The following is a 21,920-nucleotide window of genomic DNA, read 5'->3' on the forward strand; positions in this document are numbered from 1 at the left end:
GAAATAATTATAGACCATGACTGATTTATACACTGGACATTTCCTCTCTTTTCAGCATGTGAAGTTATCACATGAGTTTGAAAAGTTGGTACTCCAGGATGAACGGTTTGAAATCTGTTCTGAGGTCATATTGGGACTGGTGTGCTTCCGACTAAAGGTAAAGTAGCAAAGGCTTCTTATTTCCCCTGTCCTGTTGTGGGTATACATTCAGATAGATGAGATTTATTGTACTGGACTAGCATGTGTTTCTATTTAAGATAATTGTTTTAAATTGCAGGAAAGTAATGATAAATTATATATTCCAAAGTTATCCTGAGGTAGATGCTCTTTGAACATCAGATAAATTTAACAAAATGCAAGTATGTGAAGATATAGAAATGATTAATTAAGGCACCTAGGAGGCCTTAAATCTATTCTGTAATGACACCAGGAAGTAAGCATATGATTAATCTGCATAATTAATGTATTTTAGGATTTACAGTCTGGGATTAAACTTTTACACTTTTCATATTTTTTCCGTGTCATTACAGGCTGTACTGTACAGGCTGTACAGGTTTTGCTGTACTTTAACATGACCGAATTTCTATTAAGCTTATACTGCCTGTTTTGGGGTAATTACAACAATCCTCTAAGATTTTATTTAATCTTAAATTATCGAATGTATTCTTTCCCTTAATTCCTCTAAAGAAGAAAATCAAAGAAAATTTTACCACGTCATTTCACCTATTCTGAAGATAACAGTATCAGTGATAAATCTCTTCAATGTATTATCATAGAATCATAGAAAAAAGGACTGGAAGGGACCTATAAGATCATCAAGTTCGGTCCCATGCCATGGGCAGGAAGTAATTGGGCTCAAATGAGCTCAACGAGGTATTTGTCCAGCCTCCTCTTAAAGACTGCCAGAGATAGCGACTGTACCACCTCTGCTAGAAGCGTGTTCCAGATTCTAGTTACCCATACAGAAAAGACGTTTTTCCTTATGTCCAACCAAAACTTTTCCTTGACTAGCTTGTGTCCATTGGTCCACGTTTTCCTGGTGGGGGAGAGAGGGGCTTTTGTGAAAAGTTGTTCACCTGTGTTCTCCCTCGTCATATTTGTAGGCAGCTATCGAGTTGCCTCTCAGCCTTCTTTTGCTCAGGCTGAACAGTCCCAGATCCCAAAGTCTCTCCTCATACAGCCTGTCCTCCAGGCCCTTGATCATGCGGGTAGCCCTTCTCTTCACCCTTTCAAGCTTGTCCACATCCTTCTTGAAGTGTGGTGCCCAGAACCACAGTTCAAGAAGGATGTGGACAAGGACCATTATATCTATAGTGACTTTACTTAAGAATAGCCTGAGCTCTTGGGTATGTTTACACTGCAGTCAAACCATGACTCCAGCTCATGTAGATGTACCTGTTAGTTTTAAGCTAACTAACCTGGGTAACAACATCATAATAGCCACCACTGTTAGCTACAAAGGACCAACTTTCAGGATCATTATAAATTCTAATTTATTAGAAGGGATGTGAACTTACAATAAAATTTTAAATGTGAACCTTTGGGGATTGTGATGGGTACTGGTCACCTTAGCGCACACACACACATGCACACACACACATGCAATTGCTGCAATAGTAGTGTAGCATCAATGTTGGTTCATAACTATCTGAGGCGCTAGAGTCTGCTGTCAATGGTCAGCTTCTTTCAAGGTGATGTCTTTTCCAAAAGGGGGGGTCTCGTGCTTGTCCTTCTGTCTCAGTAGGTCGGGTGCTGGATGAGAGGGCACCGTTCAGGGTCACGCTTCACTGCCTTTTATCCCTTCTCTGGCAGACTTCTGTGATCCCTCGGCATCATCTTGGCTGCCCAATCCAGAGAGCACTGTCCCACGTGGGTCTTGAGTAATGCGTGACAGCTGTTAGTCACAGTCACTGGGGGTTCCGCCTGATGGTGCAGTTTTGGGAGTCCACCCTTGACTTGATTGATTCAATGGCTGTCTCTTTGCAGGTTTCAGGTGGCTTGATTAGCTTAAAATGGCTTGTAGAGTTTTGTAATGATAAGTTCCTCTGGCTAGGCTATTGTCATTTAACAACCAGAGGCTCTTGCTTTGTCATTCAGTTATCTACTGATTCATACATACTCACATTCACTCAGGGGGACCGGCCCAATACAGCAATACAATTCCAGTGATTACAATTCCAGTGTATTCTTATAATAATAATTTTAGTAATACAAGGTATGACTTACTCTAAAAAATACATTTGTTAAAAGTTAAAAGGTATAAAACATAAAATACAGAATATCAAGGCAAAGATGAGACAGATTAAATATAAAAAAATGCACTGTGAGAAATATATAAAAATGCAATATGAGGTAGTGAGGATCAAAGGCCACTGGGGACAGTAAGTGACATAGGCTAGATGCAGTCACGTAGACTGATTTAACATAAAACTTTAGACAGATATGGAAAATTTGCTTTGGGAAACAGGTCTTAATTAACGGGGGAATGTGTTCACTAGGCTATATTTACAGTCATGTTTTCAATGCACCTTGGCTTTTCTTGTCTCTTACAGGCTTTGCTTAAAAGTGGATATTTTAGTTCTTTTGTTTTCTTTAGCAACACTTAGCTCAGTTGATATGTACACGTAGTTTGTAGGTTTCTAGAGCAAGCCACTTCAGCTTTCTGGCTTGCTCCAAGCCTTGCCACACCCATGCAATGTGTGTGCTAGGTCTCTGCCAGTACTTAGAAGGAAAAAGAAATGCACAAAATGGGGGGTGGGGAGGTACAGGCAAGAAGGGGCTTCTTGTTACACTGCAACATGATGGTCCACAGCAAGCTCCACAGCCTACCTGAGAAACTGGCAGTTAGCCCAGGATGAGCCCTGCACTGCTCTTACTACATTACTAGAAGCATGTGGGCTAGCTAGTTTAAAGCTAGCTCAGGACTGTCTACATGAGCTGCAACCACAGCACTGGTTTCAAGGTAGATTTATCCATCAACTTGATCCTACCTACAAGCTATACCATATTTCCCTGTGCATTATACATATCTACCCCCCTCCAAAGGAACTTACAAATTAAGGTGTGTGTTATACACCAGACATAGGTAGCAAATAATTGACATCATGTAAAAAAGCTGAGAAAAAGTCAATCAAATTTGTTTAAAATGTTCTCTCATAATTTTATGCTTTTTACAGGTGTGTCTTATACAAAGGGCATCTTCTACATTATATGATAGAGTGATCACAACAGTTAGATGCAGATGTAGTTAAGAGTTTAGCTGAATTATAACCTAATTCCGTCAAATACAGCCTATTTTCAATTTTAAAGTACAAAAAGTCTACATTGTTCTGTTATTAACATTCAGAACAAAAAAAGTCTTAAGTGCTACATTTCTTAAATGACTAGTTTTTTAATTCATTTTTATTTATAATCCAATTAATGAATATACTTAGAAATGGTCAGAAAGTCATTCTGTCTCTGGGTAAGAATTGTAATCTTTGAGAGGATGCCCTAAATTCTTTATACATCATAAATTCTTGCTCTAAGTGTAAAACCTTTGTAATGGCTGAACTGGAACACTGAGGTTCTTCATAGTCTGCACGATACCAGCACACACTTCTGGGTTTCCCAATGATTCAGAAGCAAGTCTGGCTCTTTTTGGTTAGGTGGTGTTATTTTTCTGACATTCCTCTCTTTGCTGTTCAGTTGCCCCAGTTACCTGGGCTTAATGGAATTGGTCGAGGAGTCAAAATGAATGTCTTTACAGTAAAGCCTGCACTCAGCTAGGGCTATAAAGTGGTTTCTTTTGTGTTTGTGCTGTCAATAAAAAGGGTACCCTGCTGGTGGAACAGATGCTGCATGAATTGTGGAGATTTTCTGATTAGTGAAGGCCTGATAGCATTGAATATTTCTTTTTCTCCTAACAAGAACTTTTCAAAAGCTTGTGGAAAGGTTTTGTGGCATGGGTTCTACGGAAGTGAGATGTTGCTTATAGCCAATTCTCCAACATGAAACAAGCAAACACTGCATTTTTGTAGGTCCAGTGACAGCTGTTAGTGAGTGCTCTAAATTTACTTTGAAGGAACAATGCTGATGAAATGGAGCATGGCAACATAGGAATTGTCACATTTGATCAGATCAGTACTCCATCTAAGTCCCACCTCCTGTCCCTGATGCCTCAGAAGGTGTAATACCTCCACAGCAGACGGTTATGAAATAGCAGGTAGATGGATGTCTTGCTAAGAAGTTTTTGGGCACTTTGAGGAATAAAGACTTGACTTTATGAAGGCTAGACTTATTAGAGCCCAGGGGGCAGCAAGGCCTTCATCATTTCCCTCCTTTTGTTGATTGCTCGTAAAAGGAGTCTACACAAATATATTTTGGTATGATTGTGCTTGTGTAACCTAGTTAACTTTCTGAATCACTCTTAAAACATCGTATTTATGTAATTCCCATTAAAATATCCTGTTGAACAACAGGTGCTGCAGCATTTCTGAATTTTTTTAAGCATGAAGGGGGGAGGCAAGTTAGTGTGCCACTGCTGCATATCTAGAAGGGAAATATTGAAGATCCTTGTGGCATTAGCAGAAAAAACTAGTTTCTCCCTCTTTTGTTTTGGATGAAATATTTGTCTTTCCGTTCCTAAACTATAACTAACTTCTGTGCATTTCTCTTTCAGGCTGTTGAAAAAACACTAATGTCTAGTTATTATAAGGCAGAGAAATGCCAGAGAGAAACTGGTAGGGTAATAGGTTAAAGAGTTAATTTTTGGTTGTCTTATCATGTCTGCAGATTAATATGAAAAAAGGCTAGTCAGATCTCTAAGGGGCTGCAAGGACGGTGTCTTATTAAAACTGACACATGCAACTGGAGCTGCCTACTTGCTTCCCATAGCTCCAGAAGAGAATTGGTTATCACATCACTAACTTCAATCTGATGTGACACCTAAGTGTCATAGCAGCCCCTTAGTGCTTCTGTGGGACCCTTGGAGAAGAGGGATATAAAAAAAGTACTTCTCCCCCCACCAGAGGGCACTAAATTAACAGGGACTTAAATGTCAAGACTGTGTTGCTGAATTTTAGATAGGCAGAAAGGGTTGTAGTTTTTTATGATGGATTTACTCCCCAGAGCAAAGGAATGGACCCCTCACTATCAATAAAATGGACCCTTGACAAAGGATTTCACCAACACTGACTTCCGATGGTATTGGGGTAGCATGAAGATGTTCTAGAGAAAGGTGTCTGCCATGGCATCTGCTCAGGATTCAAACTTCCCTAAAGTTTAGGGTAACATTTTGATTTGGGACAACTTGGGGCCAATAGGGAGACCATAAATTGTCTTCAAGTATGCTTTGTTTTCATAAAAATTAGTCAGATGTGACACAATACATAGAACAGAAAAATCAACAAGGCAAGGTTTTAAAAAGGACTTGTTGTCCTTGTCATACATATATCTATATATAGATATAGATATATAGATATATGTAAAGCTATAAGTGCTTTTTATAAATTTCCCCAGGAAAATGTTGCAGGTTGATTATCCCATCTGTGAATTGCTTTATGCAGGATTCTGACGGCATCAGTAAAGAACAACTCTATACCTATAAGCTTGCCTCACCTACAGTCAGGTAGTGTAATGGAGGTGAGGGAAGGGCTACTGCATTGCCTCTGTTCTTTCCTAGAAGAACAGTTGCTGAGATTGGTAGTCAACAAAAGCAACTATGGTGAACTAATCAGCAAGGCCGAGGCTGTTTCCCAGCCTAATGATATAAAAATTAAATAGGCTCATTCTCCTAGACAGCAGAAAAAGAAATAGGAAAACAATAGCAATGCTGTGACACTAAGGACCCTGCTACACAGTAAGGCTGTGTAAAATTTCGCCAGCTGTTTCGGTTTGATGCTGTTTTGACTTGTTTTGAGCTCGAAACAGCAAAATCGAAATGAAACAGAGGGCTTTGAAACAGCCTTGAAATGAAATGAGGTGGTGGGAAGCAGCGGAGAGCCAGGGCTGCACTCTCAGTGGCTGCGCGCAGCCCCATGTGGCTCAACCCGGTATGGAACACAGCCCTGGCTTTCCCTGCCTCCCGCCACTGGGCTGCACTCCCTGGGGCTGGCAGAGCTGATCGGAGTGCAGCGCCAGCTCTGCCTGCCTTCCACCACTGGGCTGCGCTCTGATTGGCTCCACCAACCCCATGGAGCTCAGCCCGGTGGCAGGAGGTGGGCAGAGCCGAGGCTGCACTCCACCTCCCACCGCCGGGCTGAGTTCCATGAAGCTGTGAGCCACTCAGCGCTGAGCCTGGTGGAGGGAGGCAGAGCGTGGCCCTGGGACTGCACCTCTTCTCCCTCCACCAGGCTGCAAGTGCCTGGAAACCCAGCCCAGTGGAGGGGGGCTGAGCACAGCCCAGGCTGGGTTCCCAGCGGCTTGCAGCCTGGGGGGGATCACAGCCCTGAGACTGCGCTCCCCCTCTCCTCCCCCACCGGGGTCAGTTCCCACTGGCTTGCAACCTGGTGGAGAGAGGTGGGGCACAGCCTGTGGGCTGCGCTCTGCCCGCCTCCACCTGTCTCAGTTCCCAGCCACTTGCAACCCCATGGAACTAAGCCCAGCGCAGGGTAGCGGAGTGCAGCACCAGGGCTGCGCTCTGCCTTCCTCCACCGGCTTAGCTCCCCACACCAGTCCCAGGCAGCAGCGGCACCCTCCCCCCTGCACCTCCAGGAGGGCTGTGGAGCTCTGCCAGACTCCTCGCCGGAGTGCAGGCCCCGATCTGCCTGTGATCAGAGGAGGCTGCTTCTCCTTCAGTTTTGTGCTTCTCCATCATAGCCAATGCGCAAAATGTCAAAACAGCATTGAAGCAATGAAAATGTTTTGACGAAATGAAATGGAACAGTGCTTTCGAAACAAAACTAAACTTGAAATGAAACACCGTTCCGTTGAAATGCTGAAACAGAGGTCGAAGCGAAATGGTGCTGTTTCGCACAGCCCTCCTACACAGTCAAATTAAAGCTGAATAGAACCCAGCTATAGAGTTGTTACACATTTTCAAGCACTAACTTTATAGCCGGTTGGCTTTTTTAATAGCTAGATAGTCATTTTTGTTGTGTGAAATTACTTTGCATGTGTGGCTGATCTAAATGTATTACACAATTAAGCAGTTAATTGTGTAGGATATATAACATAGCAGGGGTCTTAATACAGACAAAACTTGCTAGAACTGGGGCCTTTTGGATAGCGTGTATGTGTTCAGATCATTGAGTTTTTGAAAGACAAAATTTAAATAGACACCAGATTCATGTTTGGCATGAAGTAAAGGAATGATTAAATTCATTATCCATTAAATATATTAATTTAATTATCATGGTGAGGATTAATTTCTTCAGCTTTCTAAAGCGCTTGAATGCTGTAAAAAGATATTGTATGGAAGAACAAATTCTATAAAGACACAGAACTTCAGGCCAAAGTTGTTTTAGGAGTCCTATTAATAAGAGACACCAGATTCATGCTTGGCATGAAGTAAAGGAATGAATTTTGCTCATTCCTATCAGATTTTGAAATCCTTTCTATTTACTTATTTAAATATATCCCAGTGGCACTTAGGCTCAAATAAGCAATATACGATTTGGTTCACAAATATTAATATACACTGTTGAAAAACTTCTTCTTGATTGTTTTTTATTAGCTTTTGGAATACTAGACATGCAGCTAAAATAATGAAGTGTTGGTCTAAGAATATAGGCATGTAAGGTCAAAAAAACCTTGTCTGCTAATATAATGAGTCGTTTCATACCAAGTTTCAGATGAGTGTGATTGCTAGAGCCCAAAGAATTATCTGCCTAAACTATTTTGGGTCTACAGCTCACAAAGCAATTGGAAAAAAATACCCTCTATAATCCCACAGTGTTGTGGTGGCTAAAAATTTGGAACATGGGAAGAAATAGCAAGTTTAAGCTGGTCCTATTATTAGGCATTGGATGCTGGATTTTGCAACTTAGATGTGCCAAACAAGCAGGTGAAGTTTAATGTCACAAGTATTGGTTTGTAATTATTTCAGGGCTCCAATGAACTCAATGAGGAACTTCTTAAGAACATAAATGATACCAAGAAGATTCATCTGGTTCCATGCCAACTGAGAAAAAAGTTTGTGCTGCGTTTTGCCATTTGTTCCCGCACAGTGGAGTCTAACCATGTCCAGCTGGCCTGGCAGCTTATCACGAAACTAGCAACTGAACTTCTGAAAGCGTGGGAGCCAAAGCAATGCCAGTAGTGGCAGTGCTGAATAGGGCATAGGCAGCTAATAAATACACTGTCTTCAAGCTGCCAAAGTTTTTTTAAATTTGGGCTTTGTTTGTGGGGGGGTTGGGTTCTTTTAGTGGCAGGAGGGAAAAAGCGGTGAAGAGGTGGAATTGTGAGGGGAAAAAATGTAGCAATTGCTATTATGTGGCCCAGATACATCAGCAGAATTGTCAGCAAATTGTATTGTAAGTCTCCTGAACAAATCATGCATTGGTTTGGTTTTGGTTGTTTATAGATGGAACCAAAGTGTGTGATAATTGTCATCAAAGAGTATGATGCTCCAGTAAAAATCATGACTTCAAGTTAAATAACCTGGTTGTATCATTGTTTGGTCCTGTGTAAACAGGCAAAGTTAAACCATTTTATTACGTAACATAGCCAGGAAACTACCTTATTACAATACTGTTTGTTGCCATGGTAATTTTGCATGTTTAGACAAACCCTTCATTAGGTGAAACCAAGGAACAACTAGAGGTGGGGAAGGGATCCTATAGCCCAAAGTGTAATAAAGATTTCCCATGAAATCAGTCTAAAAGCTAGGCAGAGTTCAGGCAAATAACTGAGCCACTGTACAAAATCCTGCCCTCTGCCAAACCATGGTAAATTTTGATAACTTCATTGACTTAAGTGCAGTTTATGTGAAATGTTAAGAATATCTGTAAGAGCATAATATAGATGACTGTCCACAGAGAGTCAGTAGATTAAATCAAGCTGGACATTTAAGCTGCTGTTCTCTTTCCTTTAGGATTGCATTTAAAAAAAAAATACATTAACCTGTTCTCATGACCCAGGGAGCCATTTTGTCACTTGTATTCACAACCAGTAGGTCTAATGCTCAAATATGTTTAATTTTATAATTTTTATTTTATAATTTAATATTTTATTTTTATTATAAAAAGAATACCAGGTAACCAGAGGAAAATTATTGCTTTCCCACCACATAGGCCAACATTTTATTTGTAATAGATAAACAGCTGTGTTTAGGACAAAAGAGGTCATATTGTAATTAGGGTAAATCCAGGATTAGGCCATGAAAATCAAATTGAGTTATTCTGGTGTATAAACAACTTTAATTGAAATTAGTACCTGGCTAATAATAATGGCTAAAAATTGCATGCTGCACTAAGCCTGAGAATATTATCCATTTGACCTCAGAGGAAAACTTCTTTAACAAATTTTCACCATTTTTTTTTGGTTTCCCATGCAGCTCTGGTCCAAACATATTTTTTAAACGGTAAAACTGATTTTGCTTTAATAGCTTGCATTTAAACAAAAGGTAAATGGTCCTATCAACCTCATCTAACACTAGGCAAAAATCTGTATTTCATATTAACTGGTTTCTAACAGCTTGAGATGGTTCAGAGGCTGTGAAAACCTTTTTCGTGGTCTCTTGTACTGTTTTTCTCCCAGGCTGGTAATTGTTGTCCTGAATTGTTTCATTGAAAAAATCTGGGCCATATAATCAATTCAAGAACAAAATCATAATTTGTAAAAAGTAACTGATTAGAAGTAAAACCATAACTGATGGTACTTTCCTGCAGCTATATAATGCATCTGTTAGTAAACTGGCTTCTGATGATAAACGCAGTATTTTATGAATAGTTAATGTGTGAACCTAACTCTATTGTGCCTTTTGTCAAAAGCTGACACAATCTGTGCTGATTCATGTTGTTTAATGTTAATTATAATTATGAAGCCTATTAAAGAGCACTTAAGCAGAATATCCAAATCCCAAAAGATTTAATGTAGCTGATAGATGAGGGAAATATAGATTTTAAATAGGCAAGTTTGAATAACCCTGCAGATGTTTCCTTAGCTGGTCCAATATTTACATTGTCATTGTAATGGGAGATTATAAATATATTTTGCTATTGACTGTGGCATATTTTTAAAGGTCTTTATCTAATTAGTGCTAATGAGTGCTTAGTATTAAATTATATACAAAAAACTAGAACTCTTAGTTCCAAAATGATACCTTTTATTAGACCAACTGGAAAATGGCAAGAAAACTGTCCTTTTCTGCAAGCTTTCGGGATCAAAGTCCCTTCATCAGGGTTTGGGAAAAGTGTAGCTGTATTAAATTATTACATTTGTACTCTTCTCTTGTCATTCTATCTAGAATTCAGCTCTTTTCTTAGTGGTAAACTGCAAGAATACCATATTCTGTGAATTTTACCCACATAGCTCTTTTTTATTTCTTGTTGTTAACTAAAATTGTGTTCTAGACTATTTAAACCCCTCTTGCACTTCAAATTCTTAAAAGGCAGGAGTTGAAACAGACAAGTGAAAAAAAGCACTGGAAAACAGAACCTCAGGAAGGAAGCAAATCTCACTAGAATAGTATAGGTGACAGCTAGTATCTTAACTACTCTGCCTGGAATCAGCATGACTGTGACTGGAAAAAGTTTTGTGTCTTTTTAATTGAGCTTTCTGTGAATATCAAGTTCCTTGTACTTGAAATCTGTATCCAAAGTTTATCAGCCAAACATATGAGGCTTAGTGATGGAATAAAATGCAAATGAAGCCATTTATGTTGTTTATCTTTATTATTAGTCACAATCTCTCCTTATTTATTCATGTCTCATACATATTAAGGGGCAATTTTTTTCACTGGCCTAAGCAGAAACAGCTGTACTGATGTTAATACACATGTTCACCACCGGGAAATCTGTCTGTACACCTTCTTGATTATTGTTCTTCTAGCAGCCTCTCTCTTTGCTCAGACAATTTGGGGTGGTGGTGGTAGTGATTGGGGGGGGACTGTCAATAAATGGGCTCATTGTTATATGTTTCCACCATTAAGGATAGAGCAATGTCCATTTTGAAATGTGTAAGGTCATGGGTTGATCCTTCCCAAACCCTCTCTAAAAATTCTACAGGCTGGTATCACCATGCGACCCAAATTATGGCCAGAGCTATAGCCAAAATAAGAAAAATTATGTTTTCCCAACTACAGTGGGATAATTTGATAGTAGTGAAATCACAAGATGGCAAAACTGGGCCCACTGTGAACTGATCTGCTGTAGGTAGTAATCATAGCATGGTAAATTCAACTAGTACCTAAATGTTCCAATCACTGTATTTTCACCCATATGGAATGCAATGCTATGCATTGCAGTAACGAACTGGTGACTAAAGATATATCTGCTTTGCAAGCCAATATGTGCATGCAGCATTATATGGGCCTATCTGTGCTCATTTTAATCCAGCCAGTGCAGGCCACAGGAAAAGGAGAGTTTGCTGTCCATATCAACATCCAGGGTCTTTGCTGGGCTTGTACAGCCCACTCAGAAACTAGGGTACAGGCAGTCCTCAGACTTACGACACAATTGGTTCCTGAAAACTGCGTCTTAAGTCGAAATGTTGCAACTCGGAACCAATTTTCCCATAAGAAACAATGTTATAAATGGGAGATCAGTTCCTGAACCAAGGCCCAATACCCTATTTTCACCAAAAATACCCCAGAATTTTGTACTCGATCAATTATAGATGAGTAATATAGCTACATTAATGTATTTATATTGTAAATAGCAATCATATTGATTTGGAAGGACTTCTTTGAGGTGACTTTGCTGGACTTTTTGAAAGGCTCTTGGTTGGACCTTTTGAAGGGTTCTTGGCTTGAGTCTTCTCAGGAGTCTTGGCTACAGGTTTTTCCGGAGTCTTGTCTGCTTTCTTAAAGAAAGTGTCTAAGGAAGTTTGGACAGATGTTCTCCAGGCAGATGAACGATGCTGCGAACTTGTTTACTGGTGTGGCATCGCATCGGATCAAGCGTTTTAAGTCAAAACTGATGTCATAAAGTTGAAACAGAGTGTCAATTTAGAAATGTTGTAACTCAAAACATTGTAAGTTGAGGACTGTCTGATCTCTAGTGCCCCACTACAGTTAGCTCAGCTAATTAAAGGTACAGGAGGCATAGGCATTTCTGACCTGAGAGTGGCTGTTCTCAGAAAGCAAAATTTTAAAAAACAATATGGGAAACTAGGGAACAAGAAGTAATCCACAAACTAACTTGTGTTAAGTACGGTTTAAACAAGGCCTATGGAATTTTATTTCATTACTTGAATTGGTTTTTGAGACTCATGTGTTTCTATGGGTTCACTGATTGTTTGTTTTCCTCTTCCAGGAATCTCCCCTCTTCCCCCTGCACAGTTCTTCCCTTCCCTTGTCTTTTGTATTTAAATCTTTCTCTTCTTTTTATACACGGCTTTGTGAACATCCTTTCACAGCCTCAGGTGAAGTGAGTGTCAGCCCACAAAAGCTTATGACTTTTTCTATATCTTAATTAGTCAATAAGGTGCATATCTATTCTATTTTGGGTACAGGTATGTCTACCCATGCCGCAGTTACACTTTGTTGCATTGCAGACTCATGTTTAAATCAAGGTTCATGTCCACACAGGCATGGACATTTGTTTCCCTGGGGACAAGAAGCTGTGGCACACCTTATGCTGCTGCTTATGTCCCTGGGGAATGCCCATGCCATGCACCTACTGGTGAATGGCAGGTTACCCTGCGTGGGGTAGGAGAGGCTGGAGCCAGCAACCTTGCTGGTCCCAGCAGCCTTACCTGTGGTTCTGAGGCCTTGCGCAGCTGCAGCCACAGCGCTCCTGCAGCTGGGAGCCTGGATGGCAAGACTTTGGGCAGCACACTGCCTCCATGTGTACTGCCCTGCTTTTTTAAGGCGCGGCTTTTTTTTACCCCAGGATCTCTCAGGGTCATACCCCTCTACACTGCAAGGTAGCAGCTCAGGGAATGCCTGCATGCACAGCATGTGGCACCGCAGACAGGTCTGCTGCACCACATACTGCATATTTGCACTTGTCTGGATGCAGCCAAAGTGTTTAACAGCAGGCACAAGCAATTGTGGACAGGAATGAGCACTCATAGTGCCTGGAATGTGCCATGAGGAACACTGCAGTTCAAACTGGAGAAATGATTAGTGAGACAAGGGAGATATTTGGTAGGGTAAGAAAGATGTAGCTGTCTGTGATGGTCCAGAAATTCTGCGAGAGGCATTTTTCATCAGACCTGACAAAGAGCGCCTGGCATTCAAAAGCTCATTCATCTAACTCTGTCCCAACTACGGAGTTAGTCCAATAAAATTAGATGGCCCTAAGAAATCCTTGCCTCTTGTCAATATTTGGGGCAGAGGTGACTAGATTTGCAGCTCCCACATGCTCCTGGATGGAACGTGTAATTCCCTTTTGCACATTCTTTATCATCAACTCTCAGGCTATTTTAAATGTTCATATATCATGACCTCTGAGCTTAGGTGCCTTTATTGTCTCCTAACTCTCCACTTTCACCTTTTTAAGCGTTTGGGTTTTTTGTCTATGGATATAAAGAAAAGCACAAGGTCTGTAAGGTACAGGCTCCCTTCCCCGTAGCCCTGCTCCTGGAAGTTGGCCTGTGCAAGAAAACTTAAGCCCTCTCTCATGTACAAAGGATGACCTCACCCTCCTGACCTAACTCGGGGGGGCTCAACCTCTGGGTGACCCAAAGCTTGAGTGCCACCAACTTTGCTTGATGAGAGGCAGAGGCTGAGTCAGCAGAGGCTCAGTGGAAGAGGCAACAGATTATCAACACTCATCAAGTTCAGGGCTCCCTAAATGCCTGGCCTGGAAGATGATTTGGCCCTATTAAAAAGAAAAAAGACACCTCACAGGCACTGCAGAGAGAACACAAATGGGTTAAAATAGACTTCCAACAGCGTGGAAATGGCCGTACCATGGGTTTAATAGCACAAGAAAGATGCTGTAGCCGTAACAGCCCAGCAGCGGTGCCAGTTTTTTAGGATGAGCTCCAGTATTGGCCCAGCTCTGTGGCGGGGATGGAGCTGGCCAAGCTTTCGCACACCACCAGGCTTGACCCGAGGGAGAACAAGAACGCCTTGCACGCGGCAGCTTGGCTAACTCCATCCCAGCTGCACAGCTGAGGCTTTACAGCACTGAGACCCAAGTCCATCCCCGCCCCGCTCAGGAGAGCAGAGCCCAGGCAAGCGGCCTTGGGCATCGGCGCTTTGCAACTTCCCGCGCTCTGAGCCGCCTGCGGGAGAACACCCGCCCCCTCAGGCACGGACCCCGCTCCCATTGGCCGGCGGCGCCACCAATGAGAGCGCGTAACCTCGCCGAGGGGAGGTAGGGGGAAGTGTTCCTGGCGTCACGTGAGGGAGGGATGGGCGGTACCTCGCGGAGCTGCTGGCATCTGGTTGGTTGGCTGGCTAGGGGGGCGGGGCTGGCGAGGAAAGAGCGATCCTGGCGCGGGAGCTGGAGGCCGCGGTTCGTATAGGTGCTGTGCCCCTCCCCCACACATCCCGAACCGCTTTGGAACGCGGCCGTTGAGGGCGGGGTACGTCACAACCGGGAGGCGCGGGCCCGCCCCGGGGCCATCCGGCGGCGCGGCGCGTGCTGTCCAGTCCGGGGCGGGCGCCCTGCAAGCCCCGACCCAAGCAGTGCCGAGAGGCAGGGCTGCAGGGCACCTCCGGAGCCCGCCCACCCCGCTCCTGCCTGGCCCCGCCTCCCGCCCGGAGCCGCAGTCCGACCCTTCCCTGTATGCCGTCAGTCCTGTCGCCGCACCCCGCCGCTGCTGGGCCGTCGCGGCGATGGCATCGCCCTTCACAGCTACGGCATCGCCTTCCTACTGTTAAACCGCTGCTGCTTCCCGCCGGTGGACGAGCGTGGTAACCCCTGGCCTTCCCTCTGCAGTGCCCGCCCTGCCAGTGGGTTAGTTTAAGTAGGGCCAAGTCGCCATCTCCCATGCCAGGCATTTAGGGAAGCCCGGCCTTGATGAGCCCTGGTAACCTGCCAGCCTCTGCCTCCTCGTCCCCTGGGATGAGTTAGGATCATGGTGCTTGGGCTTTGGGTCACTTGGGTGTTGTTTAGTGCCATGGGCAGTGCAGTTTCTGCGGGCCACAGCAGATGGTCAGTGATACCTTTTTGATTCCCTGCCCCCCTTCCCTCTCGCCTTTCCATTATACCCTCAGTGGCCACGTCTACATGAGATGTGAACCGCGCAGTAGCAAGTTACTGCTGCGCACTAGTGTCATGTGGCGCACAGCATGACGCAGCACTACTGCACAGTAGTAAAAGCCGCTTGCTGATGCTGTGCTACTCGGCATTATCTCTGGTTACTGCATTCATTTAGTACTTGTGTATGCAAGTACTAAGTGACCGCACAATAACAACTGCTCGGTCGGCATCTCATGTAGAGGTGCCCAGTGAGACCATTGCCAGCTGTAGGAGCTGAGTTAGAAAAAATCCCTACACTTGCATCCTCTCCACATGCACACATCTCCTAGGTAGATGGACACAAATGGTAATTGACTCAGGAGATGGAGAACAGACCAAGTCAAATAGCAGTAAACAGGAACATAATGGGAATCAATTCCACAATCCTTATTTTAAGTACCCTCACCTTTTGAAGGGGCCAGTGCTCCTTAAGTCCAGAGACTTTGGGCCTGGTGAAATGGAAACTCATATGTTGAAGTAAACATAGTCTGTAGGCAAAATCGAAAAGACACAATTGCTGGTGCTTAGCATTCTATCAATCGTTTTGGGTTCATTGTGGATTCGCCAAATCCTACACGCACGCATGCCCACACACCTGCTGGCATGCACACACCCTGTCCGCCTACACACCTCTCCTTGAAATCTTACATTTAAGATTTTGCTAGCATTTGACCTGCTCACTAATTGTAGGAACACTGGAAAGAAAAAGAAAACTTGCACATCATTAATAAATAAACACAGCATTAGGAAAGCCACCTCCTAGGTCAAAATTTCTCATTTCTATTTCAGCTGTGTTTGTTGCTCCTCTGTAAAGAATTTCAGTCAATGCGGAAAAATAGTTAACGTGATTTAAGCTAATTTCACGCATGAGCTATTTTTCAATCCTTGGAAAAGTGAATTTTTGGAAGATTACTGAAAGTTGAAACCATTTGAAACTTTAACTCTGGGATTTGCCAATGAACAGCATTTTTTCTTCATTTGAAAAAATGTACTAAATTGAGCCCTATGCATTCAAATCCCCTTTCACAAATGTATATTTTTTACATTCCTGTCAATGCAATTGTAAAAGATTTCCTCATTTTGACAGCTGCCTGTAGTCTGTCTTCAGCTGAGCTGTGTAGCCTTCTCTTCAGTACAGGCGAGTTGACCAGTGCTGACTTGCTTTGGCTTATTCACCTTGTTGGGCCATCTGTTCTCCTTTAATCTCAACCGCCATCCCAAGGCAGGCTGTTATAAGGTAGCAGGCTTTCTTTTTAGTCCAAAGAGGTGCTGTTTGAGAACCAAAATCCTATGTTTTTTTCTGCCATAAATATGGTATTTTGGAGAAATCAAGTGGAGTGCAGCCTACTTAAGTGAAATACAGTGTTATCTCCATTATCCTTCTAAATTTAAATGCAGTTATTTAATTTAGGAGGAGGAAGTGGCAAAAATGTAGTTAAATAACTGATTAAACTGATTTTTCTTCATTTCAAGACTAAATCTTTTTTGTTCATTTCAACATAGATCATGGAAACACCTGACCCTACTGCTGTCCACCTGAGTGAATGGCAGAAGAATTACTTTGCTATCACCTCTGGCACCTGTACACCGGGACAGAAGGCAGATGGATACCGAGCCCAGATTCTACGCATTCAGTATGCATGGGCAAACTCTGAGATCTCCCAGGTCTGTGCTGCCAACCTGTTCAAAAAATACGCAGAGAAATACTCTGCAATTATTGACTCTGACAACGGGGAAACTGGCTTGAATAACTATGCTGAGAACATTTTGACTTTGGCAAGAAGTCAGCAGAACGACAGTGACAAGTGGCATTCTGCCCTGACAACAAGTAATGTGTTTGAATTAAAGAGTGTGCAGAAGATGATGCAGGCTGGCAAAAAGTTCCAAAGCTCTCTGATGGCACCAGCAGATGCCATGGTAGTAGTTGATAAAGAGGTCAGTGCCTCTGGTACTCCAGGTCTTCCTAAACTCACCGTGTGCAGCAATGCTAGAGAGACTGACCTCTGTGCTAGCTCATCAAAATTTATAAGCCAGGGAGCAGATATCCTTGAGTGCCCCCCATCTTTAAAATGTCTTCAAAGTGGTATGCCATCTGCGACCAGTACTACAGATATGCCTTCTACTTCCTCTGCCTGTGTAAATCATCTGTTGGATACAGGTTTCCGCGCAACTCCACTATTTGGAAATAAGGAAGCAGCAAGCAGTAGTTCGTTGAAAGCCCAAGGTCACTTTGGGGGTGGACAGAACTCGTCTTTTTTTAATCAGTCTTCTCTTCCTGCTGAATTTGGAAAACTAGGGAAAAGGAAAGCATTTTATAGCTCCAGTGATGCAAGCAGCAGTATGTCTTCCAGCCTTGCTCCATGCAAACCCACCAGTAATACAGAAGCCAAGAATTTTCATGGGAGTGGAAATAAAAATGAAGAGAGCAATGTAACAGGTTTTAAAACAGCAAAAGAACAGCTATGGGAAGATCAGCAAAAGAAATATCAAAGCAAGCCCCAGTGTGCACCAGTCTCATCATACGGTGGTTTAAAAAAATCTTTGGGTGCTAGAAGGTCTCGGGGTCCATTTGGAAAGTTTGTTCCTCCAGTACCAAAACAAGATGGGAGTGAAAAAGGAGGCACACAGGGCAGACCTTATGGGAGTGGACCAATAGAGCCCTCATTCCTTGTGGATGAACGTTTAAAGAACATAGAACCAAAAATGATTGAACTTATCATGAATGAGATCATGGATCACGGGCCTCCAGTAAACTGGGATGACATTGCTGGAGTGGAATTTGCAAAAGCCACCATAAAGGAGATAGTGGTATGGCCTGTGCTGAGACCAGACATCTTTACAGGGTTACGGGGTCCTCCTAAAGGAATACTGCTCTTTGGACCCCCTGGGACAGGCAAGACTCTTATAGGCAAGTGCATTGCATGTCAGTCTGGGGCTACTTTTTTCAGCATCAGTGCTTCTTCCCTGACCTCCAAGTGGGTGGGTGAGGGAGAAAAGATGGTTCGCGCCCTCTTTACTGTGGCACGATGTCAGCAACCAGCTGTGATTTTCATTGATGAAATTGATTCTCTTTTGTCCCAACGTGCAGATGGGGAGCATGAATCTTCTAGAAGAATAAAAACTGAATTTTTAGTTCAGTTAGATGGAGCTGCAACTTCCTCTGAAGACCGCATTCTAGTGGTGGGAGCAACAAATCGCCCCCAGGAAATTGACGAGGCTGCCCGTAGAAGACTAGTAAAGAGACTTTACATCCCTCTTCCAGAGGCTTCAGCTAGGAAGCAGATTGTAACTTGCCTAATGTCAAAGGAGCATTGCAGTCTAAGTGAAGCGGAAATTGAGCTCATAGTTAAAAAGTCTGATGGGTTTTCTGGAGCAGACATGACTCAGCTCTGTCAAGAAGCCTCTCTAGGTCCAATCCGCAGTCTTCAGTCTATGGACATTGCAACCATCACACCTGAACAAGTACGGCCAATTGTGTTTCTTGATTTTGATAGTGCTTTCAAAACTGTGCGACCCAGCGTGTCCTCGAAGGATCTGGAATTGTATGAGAACTGGAACCAAACTTTTGGCTGTGGCAGATAACTGCATCTGAATTATATGGAATTTTCTTTCACACCCAGTCCTCCCCTCTTTATCTGCCTCCTCCCCACTCAGTCACACACACACCTTAGGGTCAGTGGTAACAGTGTTTCCATTTATTTTGTTTCTAGCAATCTTTGTAATAAAGGTCTTTTTTAAAAAATGCAAAATCTGTTACTGGATTGTATGCTGCTTTCTTCCCCATAGCAATTAATGTGAAGTGCACTGTAGTGAAGGGAGCTTACTCAAAGCTCTCAAACCACTTAACTTCCACAATGGTTTGGCAAAACAACATCTTGGCACCAGCTGGCTGAAAGCCCCCACAAAGCAAAACTCCCAACATTTATTTCTTTGTTCCATTCAAAATTTTTTTGCAGTTCAATCTGAATCTAAAATACTGAACTTAAAATGCTTCAGCAGAGTCCAGAGGAGAGTCACGTGCATGATCAGAGGGCAGGAGAACAGGCCTTATGATGAGAGGCTGAGAACTATGAGATTCTTCAGCCTGGAAAAGCGCAGGCTGAGGGGGGACCCAGTGGATGCCTATAAGGGGTGTACATCAGGATGTGGGGGAATACCTGTTCACCAGAGCGCCCCAAGGGATGACAAGGTCAAACGGTCACACACTCCTCCAAGACCATTTCAGACTGGACATAAGGAAGAACTTTACTGTCCAAGCCCCCAAGGCCTGGAACAGAGTGCCACCAGAGGTGGTGCAAGCACCTACTCTGGACTCCTTTAAGAGACATTTGGATGTTTATCTTACTGGGATCCTTTGACCCCAGCTGACTTCCTGCCCCTTGGGCAGGGGGCTGGACTCGATGATCTCCCGAGGTCCCTTCCACCCCTAATGTCTATGAAATCTATGAAACTGTATAAATGGTCATTTGTGGTGACCATAAGTAGCTTTCAGTTGCATTTAAAAGTTACAGTGTTTTCTCAGGTATCCAGGTTGTAGCTGTATTGGTCTAGGTAGAGGCAAAAGGCATCAGGACTTGTGGTAGAGGTGATATTTTTTATTAGACCAGCTAGATTTTTGCAAAAGTGTTTTGTCACAGCTTTTAAATGGATGCAGTAGTTTGGACCCTTAACCCATGCAGAACTAATGTAAAGTCAACAGGACACTACATGTGTAGGGATCCATATAAACATGTCATTTTTTGGACCAGATTCTAACAATTTGTTTATGAAATTATACTCTATGGTTATTAAACTCAAAGGAGACATTCCACTCATGTTTTGGGATGCTTACTTTGTTTCTACCTCTGCTGTCCCTCAGTAAAACATTGAGCAAAATTTTCAAAAAACTTTGAGAAACAATAATTGAAGATGGTTTCTCTGGAACATTTTTCTTGTGTCCCCTGTGGTAGGAAACATTTAATTCACTGCTATCTTATTTAAAGATTTTCATTATCTCTGTCAGCTCTTTTTGTTTAAGTGTAAAAGACAGAGCCTTTAAAAAGAAACAGCTTTAAAAATGGCTTTTGCTTCAATATGCATGCTAGTAGAAATTTTCTACATGTACATAAATTACTGGTGAACCTTGGGTAAAGTGTTAAAGTAGTGGTCGCCAACCAGTGGATCTTGATCCACTGGTAGATCTTGGACCCTCTTGTGGTAGATCTCGGAGCCTCTTGGAGTCGATCTAAGGCTGGGATGGGGGGGGGGGATGTGTGCATGCACAAACATGCCTCAGCCCAGCAGGTCACTCTGTGGGGGAGGGAAGGGGCGGGGGCTAGATGGAGGCCCCCCATGGTGAGGAACAGTGCTGCAGAGGCAGGAGCAGCAGTAAGTTGAGTGGGGCCCTGGCTGGGTGGGTCTTGCCTGCTGTGGAGGTGTGCCCCCAAATAATTTTTTCTCCCTCTGCCTCAATCTGCGCCTCCTCCTTCCTTCCCCGCATACTTATGTGCTTGGGGGGTGGTGAGGTGCCAGCAGCACACAGTAGAGCTTGGGTTGCTTTTAAATGCCAAAGGTGATCCACTTAAAAAATGTTGGAGACCACTGTTAAAGCAAGGGCTGGCAATGTTTGTGGCCAGAGTGCCAAAAACACCCCAACTTCAACTCATGTCTCAACTTAGCGTGCCAGGGGCAGATGACAGTGGAGCTGTGAGGGACCTGATCCTTGTTGCTGGCAGTGGGTATATATGAGCCTCTGAGCAGACAGTGGAAGAGGCCAGGGTTACGCTGCTCTGGCCCCTTCCCTGCTGTGCACCTCCAGGCGCAGAGCCTGGGCTGCTTGCAGCAGGTGCTGGACAGACCACAAACAGCTACACTGAGGTCTGGAGCCCCAGCCCAGCTCCATGGCTGGTGACAGCTGCATATGTGCCTTGGGGCACGGCAGGGAAGAGGCTGGGGCAACCAGCACCAAACTAGGTAGGGGCTCTGCAGAACTCGGTGCAGTGGCTTGCAGCCTTCTAGCCGCCTGCCACCACCAGCCTAGGCTCTGGGCAGGCCACTGCCACCTGCCATGGAGCCAAGGCTGCTCACAGCAGGCAGCAGAAACGCTGCAAATAGCTGCATTGAGATCTACAAAGCCCCGGCCTGGCAGCACTTCCAGGCAGACAGAGGTTGCAATGAGTTTCTTAAAGATCATTATTGTTCAAACAGTGCAACAAAAACATTATATAAGATTATATCTTTTGCAGGTGAGTGCAAAGCGTAGCATTCTACGACCTGTTTATAAATTTTAGCTGTTTTAAAAATACAGTTTAGTAGATCGGTAAATATATGTTTGATAAATATAAATCAAAATTGATATCTGTTGTAACAAAATGCAGTCACCTGTTAAATTTTGGATGGAGGATAGCAGAATTTTTCCTGCAGATCCATCTTGTCTCTTTTTTTTCTATTCTAAATAAAAGAAATGAGAGAGAGAGAGGTCTTAAACAGGTAGATTTTCTTTTACTTTAAAAATAAATGTACATTTCCCTCAGTGATGCTGTACTGGAACTCATTTTTTTACCCTAACCATGGAGCTGTCTTTGTGATTAAATGTTCAACAGTGGGCAGAGGTGAACAAAAATTTAATGTATAGATTAGAAATCTGTCCCATGGTAAATGCTC

General features: G+C 43.2%; 1 protein-coding gene across 9 annotated transcripts in view; it reads left to right on the top strand.

Moving 5' to 3' along the window:
- The window catches only part of LOC106736839 (aromatic-L-amino-acid decarboxylase), a 126,881-nt gene extending 107,854 nt beyond the window's left edge, over positions 1–19,027 (top strand). For 2 of the 9 annotated variants that reach the window (XM_019483868.2, XM_019483867.2), the window contains exons 13-14: positions 56–157; positions 16,782–19,027. In XM_019483868.2, coding sequence (XP_019339413.1) covers positions 56–157; positions 16,782–18,860 — 2,181 coding nt within the window. In that variant the 3' untranslated portion in view covers positions 18,861–19,027. The other 7 variants (XM_019483869.2, XM_006270563.4, XM_006270564.4 and 4 more) reach the window with 7 other exon arrangements.
- The last annotated feature ends 2,893 nt before the right edge of the window (positions 19,028–21,920 follow it).

The sequence above is a fragment of the Alligator mississippiensis genome, chromosome 5 (genome assembly GCF_030867095.1).
Source record: "Alligator mississippiensis isolate rAllMis1 chromosome 5, rAllMis1, whole genome shotgun sequence".
Classification (NCBI taxonomy): Eukaryota; Metazoa; Chordata; order Crocodylia; family Alligatoridae; genus Alligator; species Alligator mississippiensis.